Source organism: Puma concolor, chromosome A2 (assembly GCF_028749965.1).
Source record: "Puma concolor isolate L17-30 chromosome A2, mPumCon1.1.hap2, whole genome shotgun sequence".
NCBI lineage: Eukaryota > Metazoa > Chordata > Mammalia > Carnivora > Felidae > Puma > Puma concolor.
This window is the reverse complement of record NC_141668.1, coordinates 112,891,653-112,914,475: the sequence shown is the minus strand read 5'-3', so window position 1 is coordinate 112,914,475 and position 22,823 is coordinate 112,891,653. Positions and strand designations below refer to the sequence as shown.

The 22,823-nt window shown below is 45.6% G+C and overlaps 1 protein-coding gene and 2 long non-coding RNA genes across 7 annotated transcripts in view; 2 read left to right on the top strand and 1 right to left on the bottom strand.

Moving 5' to 3' along the window:
- The first annotated feature begins 208 nt into the window (after window positions 1-208).
- LOC147583441 (uncharacterized) lies at window positions 209-3,435 on the top strand. Its single transcript, XR_015243113.1, has 4 exons — window positions 209-353; window positions 1,051-1,169; window positions 2,113-2,380; window positions 2,627-3,435. It is a non-coding gene; the product is annotated as an uncharacterized LOC147583441 (long non-coding RNA).
- Window positions 3,436-9,294: 5,859 nt separating this feature from the next.
- On the top strand, window positions 9,295-12,566 carry LOC147583440 (uncharacterized). Its single transcript, XR_015248205.1, has 3 exons — window positions 9,295-9,662; window positions 10,281-10,378; window positions 10,574-12,566. It is a non-coding gene; the product is annotated as an uncharacterized LOC147583440 (long non-coding RNA).
- Window positions 12,567-13,598: 1,032 nt separating this feature from the next.
- KBTBD12 (kelch repeat and BTB domain containing 12) overlaps window positions 13,599-22,823 on the bottom strand; it is an 82,854-nt gene continuing 73,629 nt past the window's right edge. For all 5 annotated transcript variants that reach the window (XM_025921601.2, XM_086697279.1, XM_086697280.1 and 2 more), the window contains one exon: window positions 13,599-15,844. In XM_025921601.2, the coding sequence (XP_025777386.1) occupies window positions 15,663-15,844 (182 nt within the window). In that variant the 3' untranslated portion in view covers window positions 13,599-15,662. The remainder of the gene's footprint in view (window positions 15,845-22,823) is intronic.

Sequence of the window (22,823 nt, the reverse complement as noted above, 5' to 3'; positions counted from 1 at the left end):
TTTTTTACGTGAAATTTTCAGGGTTGTTTTTTCTTGTTAATTTGCAGGATTTCCTTATTTTTGGCTCTATTATTGTGAACATAATTCTGTTCTGTGACTTGAGTTTTCACTTCTTGGTGATATCTGTTAATAAACAGAGAAGTTCTTAAATTCAATGAAGAAGAATTTATAAATCTTCTATATTATAGTTCGTGTTTCTGTACTTCTGTAAGTTTAGTGTTTAAAAAAATTTTTTTGCATACCTCAAAAGAATGAAGATTTTCTCTTATATTTTGAATTTTTATTGTTTTATGTTTTGTAGTTAGGTCTTTGACCCACTGGAAAATGATTTTATGTACAGTGTGAAGTGTGAGGTAAGGGTTCTTTTTATGTTTTAATTTTTTTCCTCCAAATTTTAATTTAAATTCTAGTTAGTTAACATATAGTGTAATATTGGTTTCAAGAGTAGAATTTAGTGATTCATCACTTACATATAACACATGAGAAAGGCATCAAAACAAGTGCCCTCCTTAATACCCATCACCTCATTTCGCCCATCCCCCACCCACCTCTCTCCATCAACCCTCAGTCTGTTGTCTACCATTAAGAGTCTCTTATGGTTTGCTTCCCTCTCTCTGTTTTCCCCTTCCCATATGTTCATCTGTTTTGATTCCTAAATTCCACATATGAGGGAAATCATATGGTATTTGTCTTTCTGTAACTGATTTCGCTTAGCATAATACACTCTAGTTCCATCCATGTTGTTTCAAATGGTAAGATTTCATTCTTTTTCATGGCTCAGTAATATTCCATCACACACACACACACACACACACACACACACACACACACACACACCACATCTTCTTTATCCATTCATCAGTTGATGGACACTTGGGCTCTTTCCATAGTTTGGCTATTGTTAATAATGCTGCTATAAACACTGGGGTGTATGTGCCTCTTCAAATCTCTATTTTTGAATTCTTTGGGTAAATACCTAGTAGTGCAATTGCTGGATCATTGGGTAATTCTATTTTTAACTTTTTGAGGAAACTCCATACTGTTTTCCAGAGTGGCTGCACCAGTTTGCATTCCCACCAACAGTGCAAGAGGGTTCTCGTTTCTCCGCATCCTCGCCAACACCTGTTGTTTCCTGTGTTGTTAATTTTAGTCATCCTGACAGATATGAGGTGGTATCTCATTGTGGTTTTGATTTGTATTTCCCTGATGATGAGTGATGTTGAGCATCTTTTCATGTGTTTTTTTTTTTTTATCCATCTGAATGCCTCCTTACACAAAAACTTTAAATGTGCTTTTCCAAAACATGTACAAAGAGTTAAAGCATGTCTGAAGAATTAAAGGAAAGTATGCGAACACTGTCTTACCAAATAGAAAATACCAATAAAGAGCTACAAATTACAAACATAGAAATTACAGAGTAAAAAAACAAATACAGTAACAGAAATGAAAACTCCACCAGAGGAGCTCAATAACAGATTTCAACAGGTGGGAGGAAGAATCAACAAACATAAAGATAGAACAATTGAGATGATCCGTTCCGAGGGAAAGACAGAAAAGTGAGAGTGAGCTAAGCCCCAGGCAAGCATAAGGAAGCATATGACAGTCACAGTGATGACCACGAGACCTAAAAGGGGGCTTTCAGTTTGGTACAGTAGTTAGTCCTTCTTACAGGGGATTGTAAGGTGTATTTTGCATATATTCAAGTCCCGTTATACAAAAGTGTGTTGATCACAGGATAAACCCTGAACCCCCAGAACAGCTAGTCCCAATGTTGTTCTCTGCTGGGATGTCTCTGACCGGTAGTAGTTCTATTGCAAGCAGTCCCTTGGGTTGTACCTTGTACAACAGTTGTACCTTGTACGCAGTGTCTTGTTTGTACCTTCCTGGTACTCCCTGTAACACCTTCATTCCCTCCCAAGAAGCCACTTTTAAAGTGCAAATGATGAGTTCGATCTGATTTAAATAAAGCAAATCATTACTGACAGACCTCTCACAGTGCACTTTACTCTGATCAAGTCACATATGTGACTTAATGCATTTTCCAGCATGACAGTTGAATACTGTTGGCCTAGGAATTATGCTTACTAGAAAATCTTTATTCTCTCATGTTAGGGATAAATGAAGTGTTCCACCAGCAATGACTCATACTTCCAAAACTGTTTTTGAAGATCCACGGGGCCAACTCGTATTTACCTCTGAGAAGTTCAGCCTGGGTGGCCAAGGATGCCAGAGAGCTGCTGTGGACCAGAGAACAATCAGTGAAGCAATTCAAGCCCCTCCTCCTTGTAGTTTTCCCTGTGCCACGGACCCGTGGAAGAGATGGGGCCAGTTTTCCTGTAGAAAGTCCCTTTCTCTGGATTGATCTGCTTGCTCCCCTGAGGTATTGTATTAACTGCTTCTCCATTTTTTGTTTCCTAACAACTTAAAGTTATATTGAAGGATGTATTGGATGTAGTTACAACATTTTTGGCAAGAATCCTTCACAGGTGGTGCTGGGTACTTCATTCCGTATCATGTCAGATGGCACAGAATGTCTGCTTGTTTTGCTCTTACTGATAAGTGGGTCCAGATAATGACAGCTTGCTCTCCCTTATAAGGTATATTTTTCCTCTGGATTTTTCCCTAGGGGATGAGACTTTGTCAGCCTGTGGCTATCACCCCATGGCTTTGGCATTCATTGATGATTGTAGCCTGGATCAGTTATTTCAATTGTGATTTTAAAGCTGTCCCTACTTCCACATTTATAAATGGAATGCTTCTGCAAAGAAGAGCTTTCCCACATCAGCTGGAGTTCCTTGGTAACCCGGAATTCCAGTTTGTATCGGTAAGTCGGGAATCACGCTTAATTATGCCCCGTAATAATTTTGAAAATAAGGAGTTGATACTCAATAGTGGCAAATTAGATTTATTTTTGCTTTCCCTTATTTTGATTATCCTTATAAACTTGTGAATTTTTATTTGATGGGTTTTAATCAATTATAATAATTCTTTTTAATGCTCAAATATTCCCATCTTTGGACAATGGGGCCTTTTTTTAGGGGGCTCCTTGTGACCTTTGACATGTTATGGAGCTATTTTTAAACATTTAATTAAATTTAATTTTAAATACCAGTATAGTTAACATATCGTGTCATATTAGTTTCAGGTGTACAATACATTGATTTAACAGTTCCATACATCACCCGATGGCTCATCATGACAAGTGCACTCCTGAATCCCCATCACTCATTTAACCCATCCCCCCATTCACCTCCCCTCTGGTAGCTGCCGGTTTGTTTTCTGCAATTAAGAGTCTGGGGGTGCCCAGGTGGATCAGTCAATTAAGCATCCGACTTCGGCTCAGGTCATGATCTCACCGCTCGTGAGTTCGAGCCCCACGTCGGGCTCTGTGCTGACAGCTCAGAGCCTGGAACCTTTTTCCTCTGTGTATGTCTCTGTCTCTGCCCCTACCCTGGTCACACTCTGTCTCTCTATCTCTCAAAAATAAACATTGGAAAAAAATTTTTTAAAGTACATATATCTTTTTGAGTTAGTGTTTTTGTTTTCTTTGGGTAAGTACCCAGTACTGCAGTTACTGGATCATAAAGTAATTCTATTTTTAATTTTTTGAGGAACCTCCATACTGTTTTCCAGAGTGGCTACGCCAGTTTGCACTCCCACCCGCAGTGCACAAGAGTTCCTTTTTCTCTACATCCTCACCAACACCTGTTGTTTCTTGTGTTGTTGGTTTTAGCCATTCTGACAGGTGTGAGGTGGTCTCTCATTGTAGTTTTGATTTATATTTCCCTGATAATGAGTGATGATGAACATCTTTTCATGTGTCTGCTGGCCACATGTATGTCTTCTTTGGAGAAATGTCTATGTATGTCTTCTGCCCATTTTTTAAATTGGATTATGTGTGTTTTGGCATGGAGCTAGGTTTTTCTTTTTTTTTTTTTTAATTTTTTTTTCAACATTTATTTATTTTTTGGCGGGGGACAGAGAGAGACAGAGCATGAACGGGGGAGGGGCAGAGAGAGAGGGAGACACAGAATCGGAAACAGGCTCCAGGCTCTGAGCCATCAGCCCAGAGCCTGACGCAGGGCTCGAACTCACGGACCGCGAGATCGTGACCTAGCTGAAGTCGGACGCTTAACCGACTGCGCCACCCAGGCGCCCCTGGAGCTAGGTTTTTCAAAGCTGCCTTATCACCACTCATGTGCCAGACTAGCTAATGAACAAGTCTGATAACAGCAAGGGACAGTGAGCTCATGGAGCCATAGGACCTCTGGTACATTGTTGATGGGTGTGGAAATTGGTGTGACCGTTTTGGAAAACAGTTTACCTTAAGCTACACATACACCTATGCTATGACTCAGAGATTCCACTCCTAGGAAGATACTCAAGAGAAATGATTGCATATGTTCACCAAAGGACATGGACAAAGTGTTCATAGCACCCTTCATAACAGTTTCCCAAACTGGAAACTATGTGTTGATTGATGGCAGAATGGAAATATATCGTGATATATATATCATATATATCATATATATATATATCTGCACTGTCAGTGTAGAGCCCAATGTGGGGCTCATACCCATGAACCATGAGATCATGACCTGAGCCAAAGTCAAGAGTTGGACACTTAACTGACTGAGCCACCCAGGCCCCGACTCCTTCATTTCTCCTGACAGGGTAGCTTTTACTATTTTCCTGATACAGATAAGGAAGCTCAGATTCAGACAGGTTAAGTGACTGGGCCAAGGCCACACAGCCAGTGGTGCGGGAGCTGGGGTTAGAACCATGGAGTGCTGTGTGGCTCTTTATAAAATATATTGGAAACATGTAGGAAAGAATAGAGAACAATGTAACAGATATCTGTGTGAAGATCACAGGGCTAGAACAAATCCTGATGTTGCCTCCTACTTGGTTGGGAATCCTTGAGGTCCTGGAGACATTCTGATGAAACCGAAGTCAGCTTTGGGCCTTTCTCCATCGCGTTTCTCTCTCTCCCTACACATAACCCTGTCTGAGGTCATTGTGAATCTTTGTCATCCATGTTATTTACTTTATTACATCCGTACACATCACTAACTCATACACAGCATCATTTCGCATGTTTTATGCTGTGGTTTCATGTGGGATCTATAATCCGGCTACATGTTTGTTGTCATTCAATGTTATGTTTCTGAGGTTTATCCACACAGATGTGTGTATTCTGGTTTGTTGTAATTTCTGCAGATGGTTCCGTTGCACGAATGCACCTAGAGTAGCCATCCATTCTTCTGTTGAGGGGCGCTGGGTTCATTTTCTGACACCTTCCCAGTTATTACAGAAAACGCTGCTGTGAATGCCTGGCGCGCATGCTTACACCTCCCTTGGCCTGGGGGCAAGGGTTTCTTCCCTCTGCATCTGCGAGGGTGGCAGGGCGTTTGCACCTTCAGCTTTACCAAGTAATGCCAAGCCATTCTCCAAAGAGGCTGCCTTGAGGTGCTCCACGCGGCAGAGGGTCCCGGCCAGGCCGGGTCAGGATGGCGCTCTTGTCTGCTTTCTGCCAAAGGAGGGGTGAGGAGTGGTGTCTTCTCGGCTGCTCATCCCCCCCGCCCACCCCCCCTGCTTTTTTTTGCTTATCGTTTTGTAGACCTTCTTTAGGTACCCTGTTTCTAAACCAGGTCTAAGGGACTTTGCCGATGCGGTTCCTGCTTCTCCGGATCCCTGCTGTCCGGGTTGTGTCGGGAGCAGGCCCTGCCAGGGCCTGGGGAGGGAGCCTGGTCCCGGGGGCGGGGGCGGGGGCGGGGGGGGGGGGGCCCACCGCCTCAACGCAGGCAGTTGTTGGGTCCGGCCACCAGGGGGAGGAGCTGCTTCCCTGACATCCTCGCCCGGTTCGCGGCCGCAACGTTGGGAAACGCGGCCTCCCGGAGAGGGGCAAGGAGGGTGGGTCGGGGCTGGCGCCCCAGGAGGGGCGTGGCCTTGACCCTAAAAGCAGGGTGAGCCCCCCTGATGGTGGCGCTGAAGGAGGCGGCCCTGGCTAGCTGGCACCTGACGCCTGGGCGGGGCAGCCCTTGTCCACGGGACAGTGACCCGAAGGCTGCGGCTGGAGCCACCAGGTCCAAGGCCGTTTTCCAGGTGGTCCTGTTTTCCGGCTCCATTTGCTACCATCCTTCATCCTTCCTGGGTTTAAGTGGACCAAAGAGCAATCCGTTTGGCAGCTCGACCTCCCTCCTCGGGGGAGCCTGATGTAATCAGTGTTCTTGGCCCTTGAGTCCTGACTGCCCTGAGTTTCACACCCCGCCTGTCTGACCCGGGTCCTGTCTGACCCGCAGCCGCAGCCGCTGTAGGAGAGACTGGGGCTGGGCGGGGGCGGCGGAATCCTGCGAGACGAAAGCCCTGACGGGGGGTGGGGGGCGGGGAGTCTGGCTGGGTGGCTCCCAGGGGAGAGAGCCAGGGACGCAGGACTGAGGGCTGTAGGTCCCCAGGGACCAGCTGTGGGTGCCGCCACTCGGACCCCTGCGCTGGAGGGACACTGGGCACGTGGTTGGCACACAGAGACAGGTCTGGGTGTGACTCCACACCCCGGTGTGCCCCCACCCCCCTGACTTTGGACAAGCATCAGCTTTCCTGTCTCTAAAATGGGAGTGATCACAGCAGCAGTGATTGGCTGGCAGGTCTGCCAAGTGCTTTGGAGGTTAAATGACTGAAGGATGTAGGGCCCGTAGGAAGCTGTGGTTGGGTTAACTGTCATTAGTCATATAGAGAAAACCCTACTGCAGACGGTGCAAAGTGACTGGAAATTATGTCTTTTTCTGAAAGACAATGCATGTACTTAGTTCAATTGCCACACAGAGTATATAGAAAAAATTTGGTTTCAGGGGCACCTGGGTGACTCGGTTGGTTAAGCATCTGACTTCGGCTCAGGTCGTGATCCTGTGGTCCATGAGTTCCAGCCCCGGCTCGGGCTCTGTGCTGACAGCTCAGAGTCTGGAGCCTGCTTTGGATTCTATGTCTCCCTCTCTCTCTGCTCCTCCCCAGCTCACGCTCTGTTCTCTCTGTCTCTCAAAAATGAGTAAACGTTAAAACAAAATTTAAAAAAACATTTGGTTTCTCCCTTCCCTGTCTGACCACAGTCTCCCAGTTCCAGAGTCCTGGAGGGGTGCAGTGTACCAGCTTCTTAGGAATCTTGCTATATACCCCCACGCCCCCCCAATGCCTACATATACACCCAGGCACACACACGTGTATACACACACACTCAGTCGTATACACATGCACATACCGCTGGGAAAATAATTAAAATCTCTTGCCAACCCAGAAAACCTCTCCATGAAGATAGAAGAGAAAGAAAACAGTTTTGTTATTGAATAAGCATTGAACCAGACTGCATGCATCATGGGTAATCCGCTAAAGAGGTTGCAAAGAAGAAAACAACAGCTTACCTTTTTATACAGCCTGGCAGACACAAGCCATTGCCCACGTGCTAGTTGTCTTTACCCAGAGGAAAAGTGAAATTCCTCCCATCCTTTGACAAGCAGGCAGTTGTGTCCTGGGACCTGGCAAGAGGGGGGACAGGCACCAACCTTCTGAATGTTTACATTTTAGAGAGGGAGGCTTGACTCTGAGAAAGCCAGTCCCAGGATGCAAAACCATCAAGAAGCTTATTTAGCTTTTATTTATTTTTAAAAAGTTTATTTTATTTATTTATTTTTTTTTTGTCATCTCTACACCCAATGTGGGGCTCGAACTCACAACCCTGTGATTAAGAGTCACATGCTCTTCTGACTGAGCCAGGTAGGTGCCTCCTTATTTAGCTTTTTTTTTTATTTTTAATTTTTGAGAGAGAGAGAGAGAGAGAGAGAGAGAGAGAGAGAATCCCAAGCAGGCTCCATGCTGTCAGTGCAGAGCCTGATGCAGGACTCAATCTCATGATCTCTGAGATCATGACCTGAGCAGAAGTCAGGAGTCTTATGCTCAACCAACTGAGCCATCCAGGCACCCCCTTATTAAACTTTAAAAGAGAGTGACATACCAGGCACCTGGGTGGCTCAGTTGGTTGGGTGTCCAACTCTTGATTTGGGTTCAGGTCATGAACTCACAGTTTGTGAGTTCGAGCCCCACATGGGGCTCCGTGCTGGCAGTGTGGAGCCTGCTTAGGATTCTCTCTCTCCCTCTCTCTCTCTCTCTGTCCCCTGCTTTCTTGCTCTCTCTCTCTAAATAAATAAACTTAAAAAAAAAAGAGAGAGATTTACATACATCTCAAGGAGACAGAGATATAGCATTTACAATGTCAACTTTTCTAAAGGAAATGCTGAAGTGTGGGAGAGGGTCTGGTTTTCCTGTCATGCACCAGATAAGACTCAATTTCTTTAGTTTTAGGTTTGTATTCACCCTTACAGGACACACTCATACATATATATACACACACACCACCATACACACATTATAGGCACACACGCTCTTATACACATATACACATGCGTCTGCATACACACATAACATTCTCATAAACACTCACACACATGCATACATGTACACAGACATGTGTGGTGGTGCTCATGGCCTTGTCCACATCCCGCCAATGGAACCGGGTTATATACTTAGTTCTCCATCTTGCCTTTTTCACTTGACATTGCACCACAGAGATTGTCTCTTCCTGGTAGAGGAATTAACGATAATTAATGGTAATGCAGACCCCTAACTTTTAGGTGAGCCAATATTCCCCTAGGCGCTTCATCTACATGCGTGCTTTTAACCCCCATACCCTAAGGGTTGCTTACTACTATACCCCCATTTTACAGATGGGGCAACAGAGGCTCAGAGAGGCCCCGAGGGCCACACCTGGTGCTGTTTCGTGGTCTTTAAGCAGTGACGTTCTCCACCAAGTGCATGCACAAGAGCGAGTGGGGAGGGGACCGGGGTCAGCTGAGTGGGTTGTGTTTGGTTCTGCCACGAGCTCCTGGTGTAGCCTTGCAAGAGTCCTTCCCAGCTTGGGCCTGGGGTCCCCCTTCTGGCGGGTGAGAGGTTGGGCCTGTGGTGCATCCAGGCCAGCTCTGAGTTTTGCTGTTCAAGGGCCTCCAAACTGTGGGCCCATTAGCTCCTGAGAACCAGGCGCTGCCCTGCCGAGGCTCTTCAGTGACTCGGGCATGGAAGGCCCTTTCCTGCAATAATGGAGAACACCCGGCACAGGAGTGGAGGGTGCCTGCTTGTTGAGGATCTTTCGTCCCTGTCCTCACCCATGTCCCTGCCCCTATTCCCTTCCTAGTCATTAATTCCAGCTCAGGCTTTGCGTTCTTGTAAACTGATGTAAACACCAGTCATAGCTGAGCCTTGGTAAGGTGTGGCTAGCTTTCCTCTCCGGGGTTAATGATGCTCTGATTTTTATTTATTTTTTTCCTTTGGCTTAGCTTTCTATGTTCTGGAGAGACTGAAGAGGGGAGTTCCCAGAGCAGTGCATGGACCATGGTAGATACTCAGCAAGAGTGTGTCGCAAGAGTGAAGAGTTCTTGGTGCTGTGGGGGGAGCTGGAGAAATCAGAGCAACAGAAGACTGTTCTAATCTCTTCATAGCTCTGAACAACGGTCTGGTCCAAACGTCTGGTCTTCACAGCTATCCTGAGACCGATGCTATTCTTTCTCACCCTTCTTTCGCAGACTGAGAAACTGAGGCAGAGAGGTTTCAGGTCACATAAGGTGGGTGGTGTGGGATGTGGCCCTGGAGAGCTGTGGGTAGAGAGAGGCCCCAGGGTCACTCCCCCAGGTTACGAAATTTTCTCCTCCAAGGGGGGATATGCACTTCATTTCATTCGATTCTCCAACACCCTGCAAGTGGAGTAGAAATGATTAGTCCCACTGTCTAGGTAGGGACCAGAAAGGTAGGAGAGGGGATGAGGGGTGCCCAAGGCCACACAGCAGGGTGTGGGGGCTGGGATGGGAACTGGTTGGCCCCGCTTTCTCTGCACCCAGCTACCTGCACCTGGGGTTCTGGGCCATGAGAGAGGCCAGCAAGGTGGTGCTTGCATGGGTCTGCTTTTGAGACAGAAAACTTTTTTTGGTAGGGCTTGGTGGCGATTAGAGAGTATGTGTGCTGGTATTTTAACTAATCTCTATGCCCAATGTGGGGCTAGAACTCACAACCCTGAGATCAAGAGTCACGTGCTCTACCCACTGAGCCAGCCAGTGACTTTTTTTCCGGCTGAAAGTTGTGCACATAATGATTGGAAACCACTTGGGCAGAGTGAGTGCAAAATGTGTAGACTCCAACCCCTCATAAGATGTCCTTTGCTGTATATGCATTCGTCTCTCCTCTAGAACGTGAACTTGTGGAGGGCAGGGCCCTGCATCACGGATCTCTGCCCAGCTCAGCCCTGGCTCAAGAAAAGTGAGAAAGACCAGGTTCCCCACTGCGGGTGAGTTCTGATCCTCCTCGCGCGGCTCCCCTCTGAGTAGCTCCTTGGTGGCAAGGGGCCTCCCGCTAGCTCAGGGCTGAGCCCTCCAATGTGCCAAGTGGAGAAAGGGGGAGAGTGGCTCCATCTGGGCCGGAGCTGTCAGATCTGTGCCATGGGATGTCCTGATCCTGCCCTCTCCCTCATCCGTCCTCTCAGGTCCCGCCCCTCAGATGCTACAGACACAGAGTCGGCTTGCTCCCCTTAGAATATGGTTCTGGAGACCCACAGCATTGCAAAGGCAGAGAAACCAGCGATCATTGCCACTGCTGGGCCTTAGACCATGCCTCTGACTCAAAGGAAGTGCCCTTGGGGGTGAAGAGCCTCAGGTTTGGTGTGGCACCAGAAGCTTCGGTTGCTCTTTCTGACCTCATTTTTCCTGTGCTGCACTGGCCCTTGGAGATGACCCACTGCTGGGTCTTTCAATGCTGAGGGAGGTGCCTGGCCTCCCACGTGGGCTGTGATCATGCTCACACATCAGGTGCCCCTCTCGGTGCTGACTGGGTGCCCTCCTCGTGAGCCCTTCAGTGCGGCTCAGACCAGCCTTTGCATGAATCCACTCTGCTTCCTAACTTGGCTGCTACCTGCCATGTCTCTCCATAAGCTCAGATGCCACTGAGTGGCTTGAGACCACATGCAGCACAGCCGGGCACGCCCCTACATCTGTCTCCCAGGCTCCCGGCCTCCACAGAGAACCTAAGTGCCGTGCAAAGCCCACTTTCCAAACAACCGCCAGTCTGGAATTGGGTGCCACAGCTCACAGCAATAGAGCAGGTCAGATCCCTACCCCTTCAAGTAACAGCTGGAGGGAACAACTGTGAAATCCCCATCCCTGGGTGATCTGTTAGAGAAATTAGGTCACACCTGTGATAAGGTGCGATATGGCCCATAAAAAAGAAAGTGAAGCCCTCTCTTTTAGCCATATTGCTGAGTAAAAGCAGAATGGAAGAGAACCATGGTATATATGTGAAAACAAAAGACTAGGCATCTATTTTCCTTTATAAGGGATGTATTTCCTTAGCTCAGTATTTCTCGTCAAGGGAATCTGATGGAAGGCACTGGAAGTTGGCAAACCTTTTCTGTGAAGGACCAGATGGTAAATATTCTGGGCTTCACGGGCTGGAGGTCTCCATCGCAGCTCCTTGGGTCTGCTGCTGCAGCCGGAAAGCCGTAGACAAAACGTACATGGTGAGCGCGGCTGTGCCCCCAGAACATTTTATTCACAAAAACAGGTGGCGGGTGGGATTAGTAGGAAACAAAAACACTGGAGTTTTGAGAGGAAAATACTGGAGAGATAGCTCGGAAACCATCGGCCAGGCATGCAGAACTCCCCTCACAGAGGGAATGAAGACACTCTCAGATATCCCAGCAACTGGACTGTTTGAGTCCTCCCCTTGGGCGGGGCTAGCAAATGTCACCCCAAGAGCAAGTGGCTTTGGTGGGGGAGGGTTGGAGTGTTGGGAAATCTTGGGCTGCAAGTAACTCAGGGAAGTCTGAACTTAGGGAACATTTATTGAAACAAGTGGCATGTGGCAAAAAGTCCCATGGCTGGTTCATTCCGTGGCTTCAGCGTGTTATCCAGGACTTGGGTCTCTCCATGCCCCCAGCTGGTCCCCATCTATGGGTCAACTGCAGCTGTCTCTGTTTGTCTCCTTGTCACCGCAGGGCAGTGGCTGCAGCCCCAGTGGCACACAGACTTGAAAAGACTTGGCAGAGAAAACCCTTCCAAAAGTCCCTCCAGAGATTTCCCTCTAGATCCCTTTGGCCGAGACTATTCCACATGGCCTGTTAAGCTAGCTATGGTACAAGCAGTGGCTTCTGTGACCGCTTCATGCAGGACTTCCTGATGAGCTGGGACAGCCTCCTTGTTGTTGCAAACAAGGATGGGGCCAGCTGGGGCCGCTAGGGCTGGCAAAGAAGTGGGGTGAGTCAACTACACCCCAAACCCTCTTTTCTCTCTTGATGACTCCCAGCTGGGGCCGGTGTGAACGGCTGAAGCCATCTGGTTGGTGGCTGTCTTTAAGGGTCACTGGTGGAGGGGGCAGGACCCCTGAAAACGTTTTCTGGGTTTTGGTTTTGGGTGACTGGCCATTCTCCTGTGGTAAAGCTCCCAGCATCTCCCTGCTCTCTGACTCTGCTAGCAAACCACGCACACCCTCTGTTTCTGTGCAATGGACTTGCTGTCCTAACCTCGCGGTTACCAGGTTAGTTCAGCTTCGGTGACAGGGACTCCTGCCCGTGTCTGCTCTCACCCTGCCCATCCACACTGCACCCTGGAGGGTTGTTCCTGAAGGACTTACTTGCCTGAAACCGAGGTGCCAAGGCAGCAACCGACTCTTTGGTGTGGCATTCAAGGCCTTTCGTGATTGGCCTCATCTCTTTTTCCTGACATCCTCCTGTGTTTCAACCGTCCTGGAAGCAGGGTCACCTCCTGTCCCCCTTCCCACCTCACACGTCCTGGCCTCTGGGCCTTGCTTGCTCCCTGTGATCTTCTGGCGGGACATCCCTCCCTGCCCTCCCCGGGATGCTCAGTACTTGCTGGGCACAGAAGTCCCTTCTTCAAGAGAAATCTACATGGAATTGCAATATGAAAAACAGTAAAAGTGATTATTCATTATCGTACATTTATATTTTGTAAGTTCAAACTGAAAGCATTTGCTCATCGTAAAGTCGATCAGTGAGAACAGTGGCGCTTTCTTGGCGGATGCAGACCAGACGGGGCTGGGCTGATGGCTGCCATCTCTTGCCAGCCTCAGCCTCCAGATCATTTCCCTACTGTGGTGTGCTGCTCAGTGTCCGGAAGTCCTGCCTCACGAAGAGTCCATGTTTTCTGAGAGTCCTCCACTGAGATACTGGGACAGCCGTCAGCTGAGATGAGGAAAGGAGCGGTAGGAATTCAAAGCCGAATCTCTGACAATATCTGCCAGCAGGAGGGCAGAGACATCTTGTTTTTAATTACAAATATGAAAGTCAGACAAAAAGCACCTCGGGCTTAAAATAGACACTAAAGCGAAGGCTTGCTTGTTTACCTGCACACCACCTGGAGGGCCTGAGTGGCTGGGTCTGGGGAGCTAAGAACCCCCTCACACCACATGCACGGCTCCCCTATAATCACAAGTACTGGTTGTTGTGGGCACCATGCTTTGGGAAATGCAGACTACAATGACGATGCTACTAGAAATAATGGCAGGTGAAGGATGTTTATTGTCTTAGTATCGAACAGGGACTGTGCTCAGCACTTTCTCACTCGGTCCTCACACCAACCCTAGAAATGATTTTTCTTCATTTGGGGAAAATGAGGCTTTAGAAAAGGTTATTTTTGGCCAAGATCACACGGCTGGCTAAGTAGCAACGCTGGCACCAGGGCCGAGATCTTGAACCCAGTGCCTCTAGAAGATGGATCACGACGCGCTGACCAGGCCTCCTTGACACACGGAAATGTGGCAGCTTCTAGTGTGTGTGTGCAGCAGGCACCGTGGTTCTGCTAAGAGGAAGTTGGGGAAACAGACCTGTGGGGGGCTCTCTGCAACCATGGCTTCCATGGCCAGCACAGCCCACTCCCAGAACTGCTCTGCCTTTGCAGCAAGAAAAATAATCCACAGATTGTGGAGAAGGATCAGCTCATTTGAACTCACGTGAGTAGTGTTCTTAGAACCCTCTGTATAAACACAGAGAATGTGTTTGCGCCTCACTGCCTACAAGCACACTTTGCTCACCACGGGCTTCGAGTAGCACAGTTGCAAGGTGCAAAGTGACAGACACGGCCCCTGCCCTCCTAGAGCCTGGCCTACTTGGGGACAACCTGCGCTGGTCTAAGTGGACCCCCTGGGTGGTGGCAGAAGCAGGTTTCCAACTGGCTCCAGTTTCCATGGACCTGGCTCTTCTGCCTGGTGTAGCCTCTCGCTGGAATCTGGCGACATGGGCTGATGGGCATCATGGCCACACAGCTCTGCACCAGAGAAGAGCCATCTCGATCTAGCATTGTCTCCTTCTGGGAAAATTCTAGGGAATTTGCTGACCACTCCTGTGTAAGCAAGAGTCCCGTGCACTGGGAAACTCTGGAGAAGCTACCAAAATGCATTCTTTGAATCCATTGTGCTTCCAAGAGTATGGATGGCCAGGAAAATAGATGGATTTCCCACGTGTCATTTACATGTCAGCCCTAAAGCATATTTTGGGAGTGCCTGTTTTCTGATGATGCTCAACCAGGGGCCGAAGCAGGCAGCTCCATCCCTACCTTCCAGTCTTGGGGAAGATATTGCAAAGGCTGGGTAAGAGGGCAGGCGGCAGGTAGCCAAAAGGATATGCTTCCTCTCTCCTTCACTCCAGGGCCTGGACTATGGGTGGCCTAGGCCAGTTGCATGCAGCCAGGGCCAGTGTCCAGAAGGTCATATGCACTTGAGAGCCGGCCAAGGGCAGCTTGGATAAGTGTTGTCCAGGGCACTGTGTGCCAGCCTGAGTGGGCCAGGGTAGCAGGGCTCCCCATCTCTGTCCCTGGCACTGCCCTGGCCCAGGGTGGAGTTCCTCTCTGCTCACTGTGGTTGGGCTTGAGTGCCTGAGCTGTTGGCAACTTGTGGTCCACGGCTAGCCCCGTTTTGGGCAATGTTGTTGCAGTAGAAGAGTATCATACACGAGAATAGAAAGCCTTTGTAAGACTGAAACCAGAACAGAGCAGAGAGAGAAGTCTTCTTTAACATCACAGGATGTTGAGATAACTCCCCTGCTCAGAGACCAGGTCCACAGTCTTTGCTTTTCCAGGTGTTGGTCACTTATCTGCAACCTTCTTTTCCAACCTTAGTAGCAGAGCCTATGGCCCCGGCAACCTGACCCAGCTCTGGGCCTTTGCTCAGCTGTTTCTGTGATGTCCCCATCAGCTGCACCCATGGGACTGCTTCTTCCTCATCCTCCAAGGCCCTGGTGAAAGGCCTGCTCCTTGACAGTGCAGTCCTTGAGTCCCAGCAGCATGAGGTCCCTCCATCACCCGATTCCTATGGCACTCACCCTGTGTTCTTCCTGTGCTGTCGCCACACTTGGCCTTGTAATGTCTTGTCCATCCTAGCCGACTGGAGGTCCCTGAGCACAGACTCTGCTCACTCCCTATCACAGCACCAAGCACACGCTGCTATGCACATGGACCGCTATGCCTGCAACACACATGTCCAGGGTGACTGGCTGGGGCCTGTGGCTCTCTCCATTCCTAATGCCTCCTGTGCAGACGTAGCAGGAGGTCCTACAGCAAACACTGACTTCAGTGCTCATTGCCTTCTTCCACCAAATCTGAAGGTGGGGGGATGAGGTCTCGGGGGTTCATCCTGGCCACCAGGCAGACATCGTAACTGTCATGCATGAGGACATCAATGGCTACAACATTCCACTGGTTTTCCCATGGGTCTAGCTCCAGTATTTCTTTGGAGATAACTTCATGTCGATCTGAAAAATAGCAAGGTAGGAAGACAAAAATATCATGGGGGTATTAAATTCAGAGGCCATTTTCACTCTATTTAACAACTTCCTCTAAAAGGCATCAAGTACCAAAATGAAAAAACAACTGAATAAACATACTTTAAATGGAAGGCACAATGCCCCTGACATATAAGAAACTAACAAAGGCCATGTTACAACTCACATTCAGAAATTATTTGACATACTAACAGGGTATACTACTGTCTACATTTGCTAATTTATTAATGTTGGGAGCTACAGATTTCATTGTCCTATTTCTACACCTGTAGGGGAGATACAGCTTGTGACCTTGTATGACTTGCTGACCTCCCTGAGTTTATGTTTCCACAAAGGCAGACAGGGATGCTAATACTAAGCCAGGGTCCTTGCAGGAAACAGATGGCTCACCCTATCTGGATGATTTGAAGATTATTTAGTGAAGGGACTGTTGGAAAGGTGTGGGCAGGGTTCAAGAAGACCCACAAGGGATGGCACAATCCTCCAGGGCTAAGAACATCAAGGGCTACTACCACCCCTAGACCTGAGAGGCAGCAAGGGGAGAAATAGGGACTGGCCTTGGAGAGGGCAGCTGTCTGGAGGGGTGCCTAGGTGGGGAAGATGGAGCAGTCATCCTCAGCAACCCCACAGGGAGGAGGCAGGGACAGGAAATGCCCTGACTCTACCCTCCTTTCACCCAAAAATCTCTGCTCTTGCCTCCCATTGGCTGAACCCAACCAAAAGCCAGAGGAGAAAGGTGTCTGTGAATGCACCCAGTAGACGCCGGCTTCACAGGACATAGGGCATGACAGAGAATGGGGCAGGGTGAGTCTGGAGGGGCAGATGGAAGATTCCTGGTCTGGATGACTATTTCATAATTTTATGATGATCAGAGGAGATAATATATACAAAAGTGCCCAATCCTGGCATATTATCAATTTTTGAAAATGGTCCATATGTGCCTGTAAAGGATGTGTATTTTGTAGTTGTTGGTGCAATGTCCCATATACACTCATTGGGTCATGTTAGCTAACACTTCCATGTATTTACTGGTTTTTGTGAGCTTGTTCTTCCAGGTACTGAGAGAGTTTTGTTAAAATATTCCGCTAAGATTATGGATTTGTCTGTTTCTCCTTTTAGTTCTGTCAATTTTTAGCATACACATTTTGAGTCTGTTATTAAGTACATAATAAATTTTACCATTTATAAATTTATTGTTATGAGTGATCTTCTTACTCTAGAATAAGTTCCATCAGCAGTCTTTTGACTGATATGATAAATACTAAAAAGTGAGATTTCAAGAACCATTCTAATGATCTTTGTCTTTTAACTGGAGCATTTAATTCATTTATATTTAATGTAATTACTGATCTATTTTGGTCTAAATCTACCACCTCATTTGTGGATTGTCCTTGTCTCACTTATTCTTTCTTTTCTCTTTTAATGCCATCTTTTAGATTGGCTGAGTATTTTTTATTATTCCATTTCCTTCCCTCTACTGATTCAGAAGTTATAAACCCTGTTTCTTTCTTTCTTCTTCTTCTTCTTTTTTTTTTTTTTTTGGTGTTTATCCTAGAAAGTAAAACATGCATACTCAACTTATGAAGACCTAATGATAATCAATGCTTGACCCTCTTCTTGGAGGGCTTTAGAATAGTTTAATTAGGGGCGCCTGGGTGGCGCAGTCGGTTAAGCGTCCGACTTCAGCCAGGTCACGATCTCGCGGTCCGTGAGTTCGAGCCCCGCGTCAGGCTCTGGGCTGATGGCTCAGAGCCTGGAGCCTGTTTCCGATTCTGTGTCTCCCTCTCTCTCTGCCCCTCCCCCGTTCATGCTCTGTCTCTCTCTGTCCCAAAAATAAATAAGAAACGTTGAAAAAAAAATTTTTAAAAAAAAGAATAGTTTAATTATATTTACTGCCCTCCCAATTTATTAGCAACTGTTGGTGTGCATTTAAATTCTACCTATCTTTTAACTGTGCAAGACATTATCATTATTGTTTTATACGGTAAATGCTCATTTAGAATTAACCCACATATTTACACTTTCATTGCTCTTCATTATTTTTTGCATCTTAGACTTCATCTATGATAATGTATGATAAAGTATATACTGTGATAAAGTATATACTTTAGAGGAGGTCTACTGCAAACCCTTCAGCTTTCATTTCCCTGAAAATGTCTTTTTTTCACCTGCATTTCCCGAAAGACTCTTCACTCCCCAAACACCAGAAAATAGTAAAAACTGATATTTATTGTATGTGTACTGTCTACTGTGCTCACTATGTGCTGGCTGCATTTGAGACACTGTGTTATATCATCCTCATAATAAGCCTGTGAGCCAGTACTCTTGTTATTCCAGTTTTACAGATTTGGAAAAACTTACAGCAATTAAATACTGTGGCTACAGGCATACAGTTAGAAGTGGCAGACCCGGAATATGCACCCAGATACGCAGTTCTCAAAACCTGTGCCCGTAACTACTAAGCTCTATTGAATGAAGGGGGACATCGTGGTATCACTGTATTTTCCACAGTATATTGATGAGGACAATGAGTGGGACCTAAAGCTTATATAAATTTGGTGGTCCTCTTTAAGGAAAATATCACAAAATTACAAATACAAAATCAGGTATAAAGGTGAATATTTTTTTCCAGCTTTACTGAGGCTAATTGACAAAAATTATATATGTTTAAGGTATACATTGTGAGATGAATACCACAATCAAGTGAATTAACACATCCGTCACCACACAGTTACCTTTGTGTGTGTGTGCATGTGTGTAGTGAGAACACTAAAGCACATTTCAAGTATACAATACAGTATTGCTAATTGTAGTCACCATGCTGTACGTTAGATTCTCAGAACTTACTCATCTTATAACTGAAAGCCTTTGACCAACATCATCAGTCTCCCCACCCCAAGTCCCTGGCAACCACCATTCCACACTCCACATCTGTGAACATCACTATTTTAGATTCCACATATAAGTGAGATGGTATAGTATTTGGTTTTTTGTGTGTGTCCAGATTATTCCATTTAGCACGTTGTCTTCCCAGTTTATCCTTGTTGTGGCAAATGGCAGGATTTCCTTCTTTTTCATGGTCGAATAATATTCCTGTGTGTGTGTGTGTGTGTGTGTGTGTGTGTGCGCGTGTATCACATTTTCTTTATACTAATTCTGTCCAGTAGAACTTACTGTGATGAAGGAAATGTTTTATAATCCATGCTGTCCAACACAGCAACCTTTAGACACATGTGGTATTGAATAATTTGAAATATTGCTACTGGGACTGAGGAACTGATTTTGAATTCTTATTTAATTGTACTTAGCTTAAATTAACACAAAGCTCTAAATCTCTTTTTGCTTTGATTTCTTTTTTTCAATACCTATTTGATCTGTCCATTTATGAGACAGGTATCTTAAAGTCCATGCCGATTTTGTGGATTTATCCATTTGTCTTATGATTTGTATACATTTCTGGTATGTATATTTCAAAGTTGTTAAACACAAAAGGGTTATGCCCTTCGTGTCAGTTCAGGTTCTTGGTAGCCACAGCAGAAACCAAATTGGGCTGGCTTTCCAAAAATGGGGATTTATTGCAAGGAAGGTAGGTCAACAGATTGAGGAGACCTGGAGGCTTGGCGGGAGGCCCTGTCAGGGGAGAGCACTACCACTGCTCCTTCACACGGCTGGCTGCTGTGGCTGTGGGCACTGCTGCTGGAAATGCTGTCAGCCCCTAACACATGACAGGCGTCCAGTACAATGTTCCATCTTCTTGCTTGTTACTCCTATTGAGATAAAACGGCCTTCTCCATCTTAATACCATTGTCTTGGAATGTGTCTTTTACCGTTGCCACATCTGGCTTACTGTTTTTTTGTTTTGCTTTGTTTTAGCTGGGTGAAGGCTTCTGGTGTCCTTCTGCAACTTAATGCAGGCTGGGGCCTTTTACAATTTCCAAGTAGACAGTTTTCTTCACTAATTTTGCTTCCTTCTGCTCATTGCAGCGTTTATTGGGGAGACATTTTTAAAAAAAAACCATGTATGCCTATTACCAGCTTTTCTAGAAATCTCTTACTTTATTTATATGGAATGAAAATTACTGCATCAGTGGCAAGGAAGTGAAGAAGACAGCCAGTAAGCTCTCTTGAGTATGAAAGCTCTGAACTAGTGTTCTAGAAAACAGGCATGCTTGTGGGGGGCTTGAACTCTCAGGAAGAGCACAGAACCCTGCCACGCTGCCCCTCCCCTCCCCCACCCCAGAATCACCTGGGCAGGGCCACACGTTCTGGTGGGGCCATCCTGGATGCTGTCCTAAATTTCTGCTAACAGAGCTCATAAAGCAAGGAATCAGGGGTTGGCATTTGTACTTACCTATTTATGAGAGTTTTGGTTCTGGAAACATTATCACACTAACAAGGAGAAAGAAACTGGAGGTTGAACTCAGTGTCAGCTTTTTTCAATTCAGCTAATATTCCAAAAATAAACACACTTAATTATTAAAGGAGTCAAGAAACTCTCCCTGCATCCTGACACTTCCAAGAGTAAGTGGTCTGAAACATTATTTTACATGAAGTAAATAGAAGTTTTGAGATAAATAATGAGCTGTCAAAGAAATTCCATCTATGTGGTAGACTGCCTTGGATTGCACCCCTATGTATTTTAGGGGGGTGCTGTCTGTCGTTGGTGGTACCTCAGTGGAAAATTTGAGAATCACACTTCAGTCTAAATTTCATCCTTGAGGGGCACCTGGGTGGCTCAGTCGGTTAAGCATCTGACTTCAGCTCAGGTCATGATCTCACGGTCCGTGAGTTCGAGCCCCACGTTGGACTCTGTGCTGACAGCTCAGAGCCTGGAGCCTGCTTCAGATTCTGTGTCTCCCTCTCTCTCTGACCCTCCCCCATTCATGCTCTCTCTCTGTCTCAAAAATAAATAAACATTAAAAAAAATTTTTTAAATTTCATCCTTGAATTCAATCAGACTACCAGAAAGCCAAAAACTTAGAATATTTTAGACCTTTGTAGAGTTGTTTTCTTTTGACTTACTCTTCAGTGAGATGCTAACTTGCCATTTTATTCATTATGGGAGCATTGCTGGGGGCATTTCCCACTACTCTATATGAGGCTATGGGGAGAAGTTTCTCCCATGTTTAAAAGATGTGTACGTTCTAAGCAGTGGCTTGTTCTTCCCTTGAGGGTACTGCACATCTCTGACAGGGAGTGCTTTCTTTTCTGCTCTGGCCTCTAGTGAGATCAGAGATAAATTGGCAGTCCAGACATAGCCAGGGCAAAAGAACTTCGGGCATCTTTATGTACTGACATCACCTCATCTTGCTTGATTTTCTTTTTCTATTTTCATTTTCCTTTCATTCAATTACCTGATTTATTTTAATTTCTATCTTCTTGCGTTGTATGCATCTCTATAAGCCATCTCAAATTCTATTTCATTTTGAATGAAGGGGTATGTGAATAAATAATAAATCATAAAATGAGTAATGGACCCCAGGCTAAATTGGTTTGTCCTCCGCTGAGGGGACCCTAGTGGTGAAGGGGCCACATATCAGTGGAAGGAGCCACTTAACTGCCCCTGACTCAATCAGGAAGAGGAGGGTCATAAATGTCACAAATAGGCATAACCAGCGGCTGATGGCTTCAGCTAGTGGAAGAAGCCAAGAGTCCATTCAAATGGGGGAAAAAAACCCCAAATGAATGGCTGAGTATATGTAGTTGTCTGTCTGCAAAGGAGGTGGACGGGGAAGCAATGGTTCTCTATAGCCCTCTAGAGATATCAGTGTAATTATAAAATCATGTTGCATGGTCACGTTCTTTCTCTGTCTATAAATTCAATTAGTTAATCAAAGATTTTATATTTTCCACCAAGTTGTAGAAATGGATATGTAAAACCCCTTTTGATCAAGTGATAATTGACATTCTATGTAATGGTTTGTAAATGAACTCCTACTAAGTATTCTGGGTTTATGTATAAGAAATATAGAATTCATTTTATGCTTAAAGTTACATGGAGGAGTTAAAATAGGAAATGATTCTTTCAAGAAAATATTTTGAGTTTCATTTTCCCAAGAGGAAGACATCTTTTTTATTTTTTTAAATGAGATTACACTTTCTTTAAGCAGAGGTGGAAGGTCTATGAGATGAAATTACCTGATAAAGACCATTATATTTAATGTAAGTATTGATATGTTTAGATTTAGGTCACTATTTTATGATTCCTTTTATTTTTGTACCTTGATTTTCTCTTTCCTTCTTTTTGTATTCTCTGAACATTTTTAATATCCATTTTAATTTATCTTGAGTTTTTACACACCTTTTTAAAATAGTTTTTTGAGCAGTTGTTCTAAGGATTACAATACATATACTTAACTTTTAACAGATTAGTATATTATCATTTCAAGTGGAACATAGGAACCATGTAGTTCCTCTCCCTACCCTTGGGGAGATGGTCCTCTCTGTATAACATTAACATACACTGAAAACACTATCAGACCATTGGTTGTAGCAACTTCTTTCTAGAAGAAAGAAGTCTCCAGAGGCAAGAGAAACAAAAGCAAAAATAAACTATTAGGACTACATCAAAATAAAAAGCTTCTGTACAGTGAAGGAAACAATCAACAAAACTAAAAGGCAACCCTTGGAATGGGAGAAGATATTTGCAAATGGCATATCCAATAAAGGGTTAGTATCCAAAATATATAAAGAACTTATAAAACTCAACACCCAAAAACCAAATAATCCAACTGAAAAACAGGCAGAAGACATGGACAGACATTTCTCTAAAGAAGATACCTAGATAGCCAACAGGCGCATGGGAAAATGCTCATCATCGCTTATCAGTGAATGCAAGTCAAAACTACAATGAGATATCTATTACCTCACACCTGTCAGAATGGCTAAAATCAAAAACACAAGAACCAATAGGTATTGGCTAGGATGTGGAGAAAAAGGAACACTCATG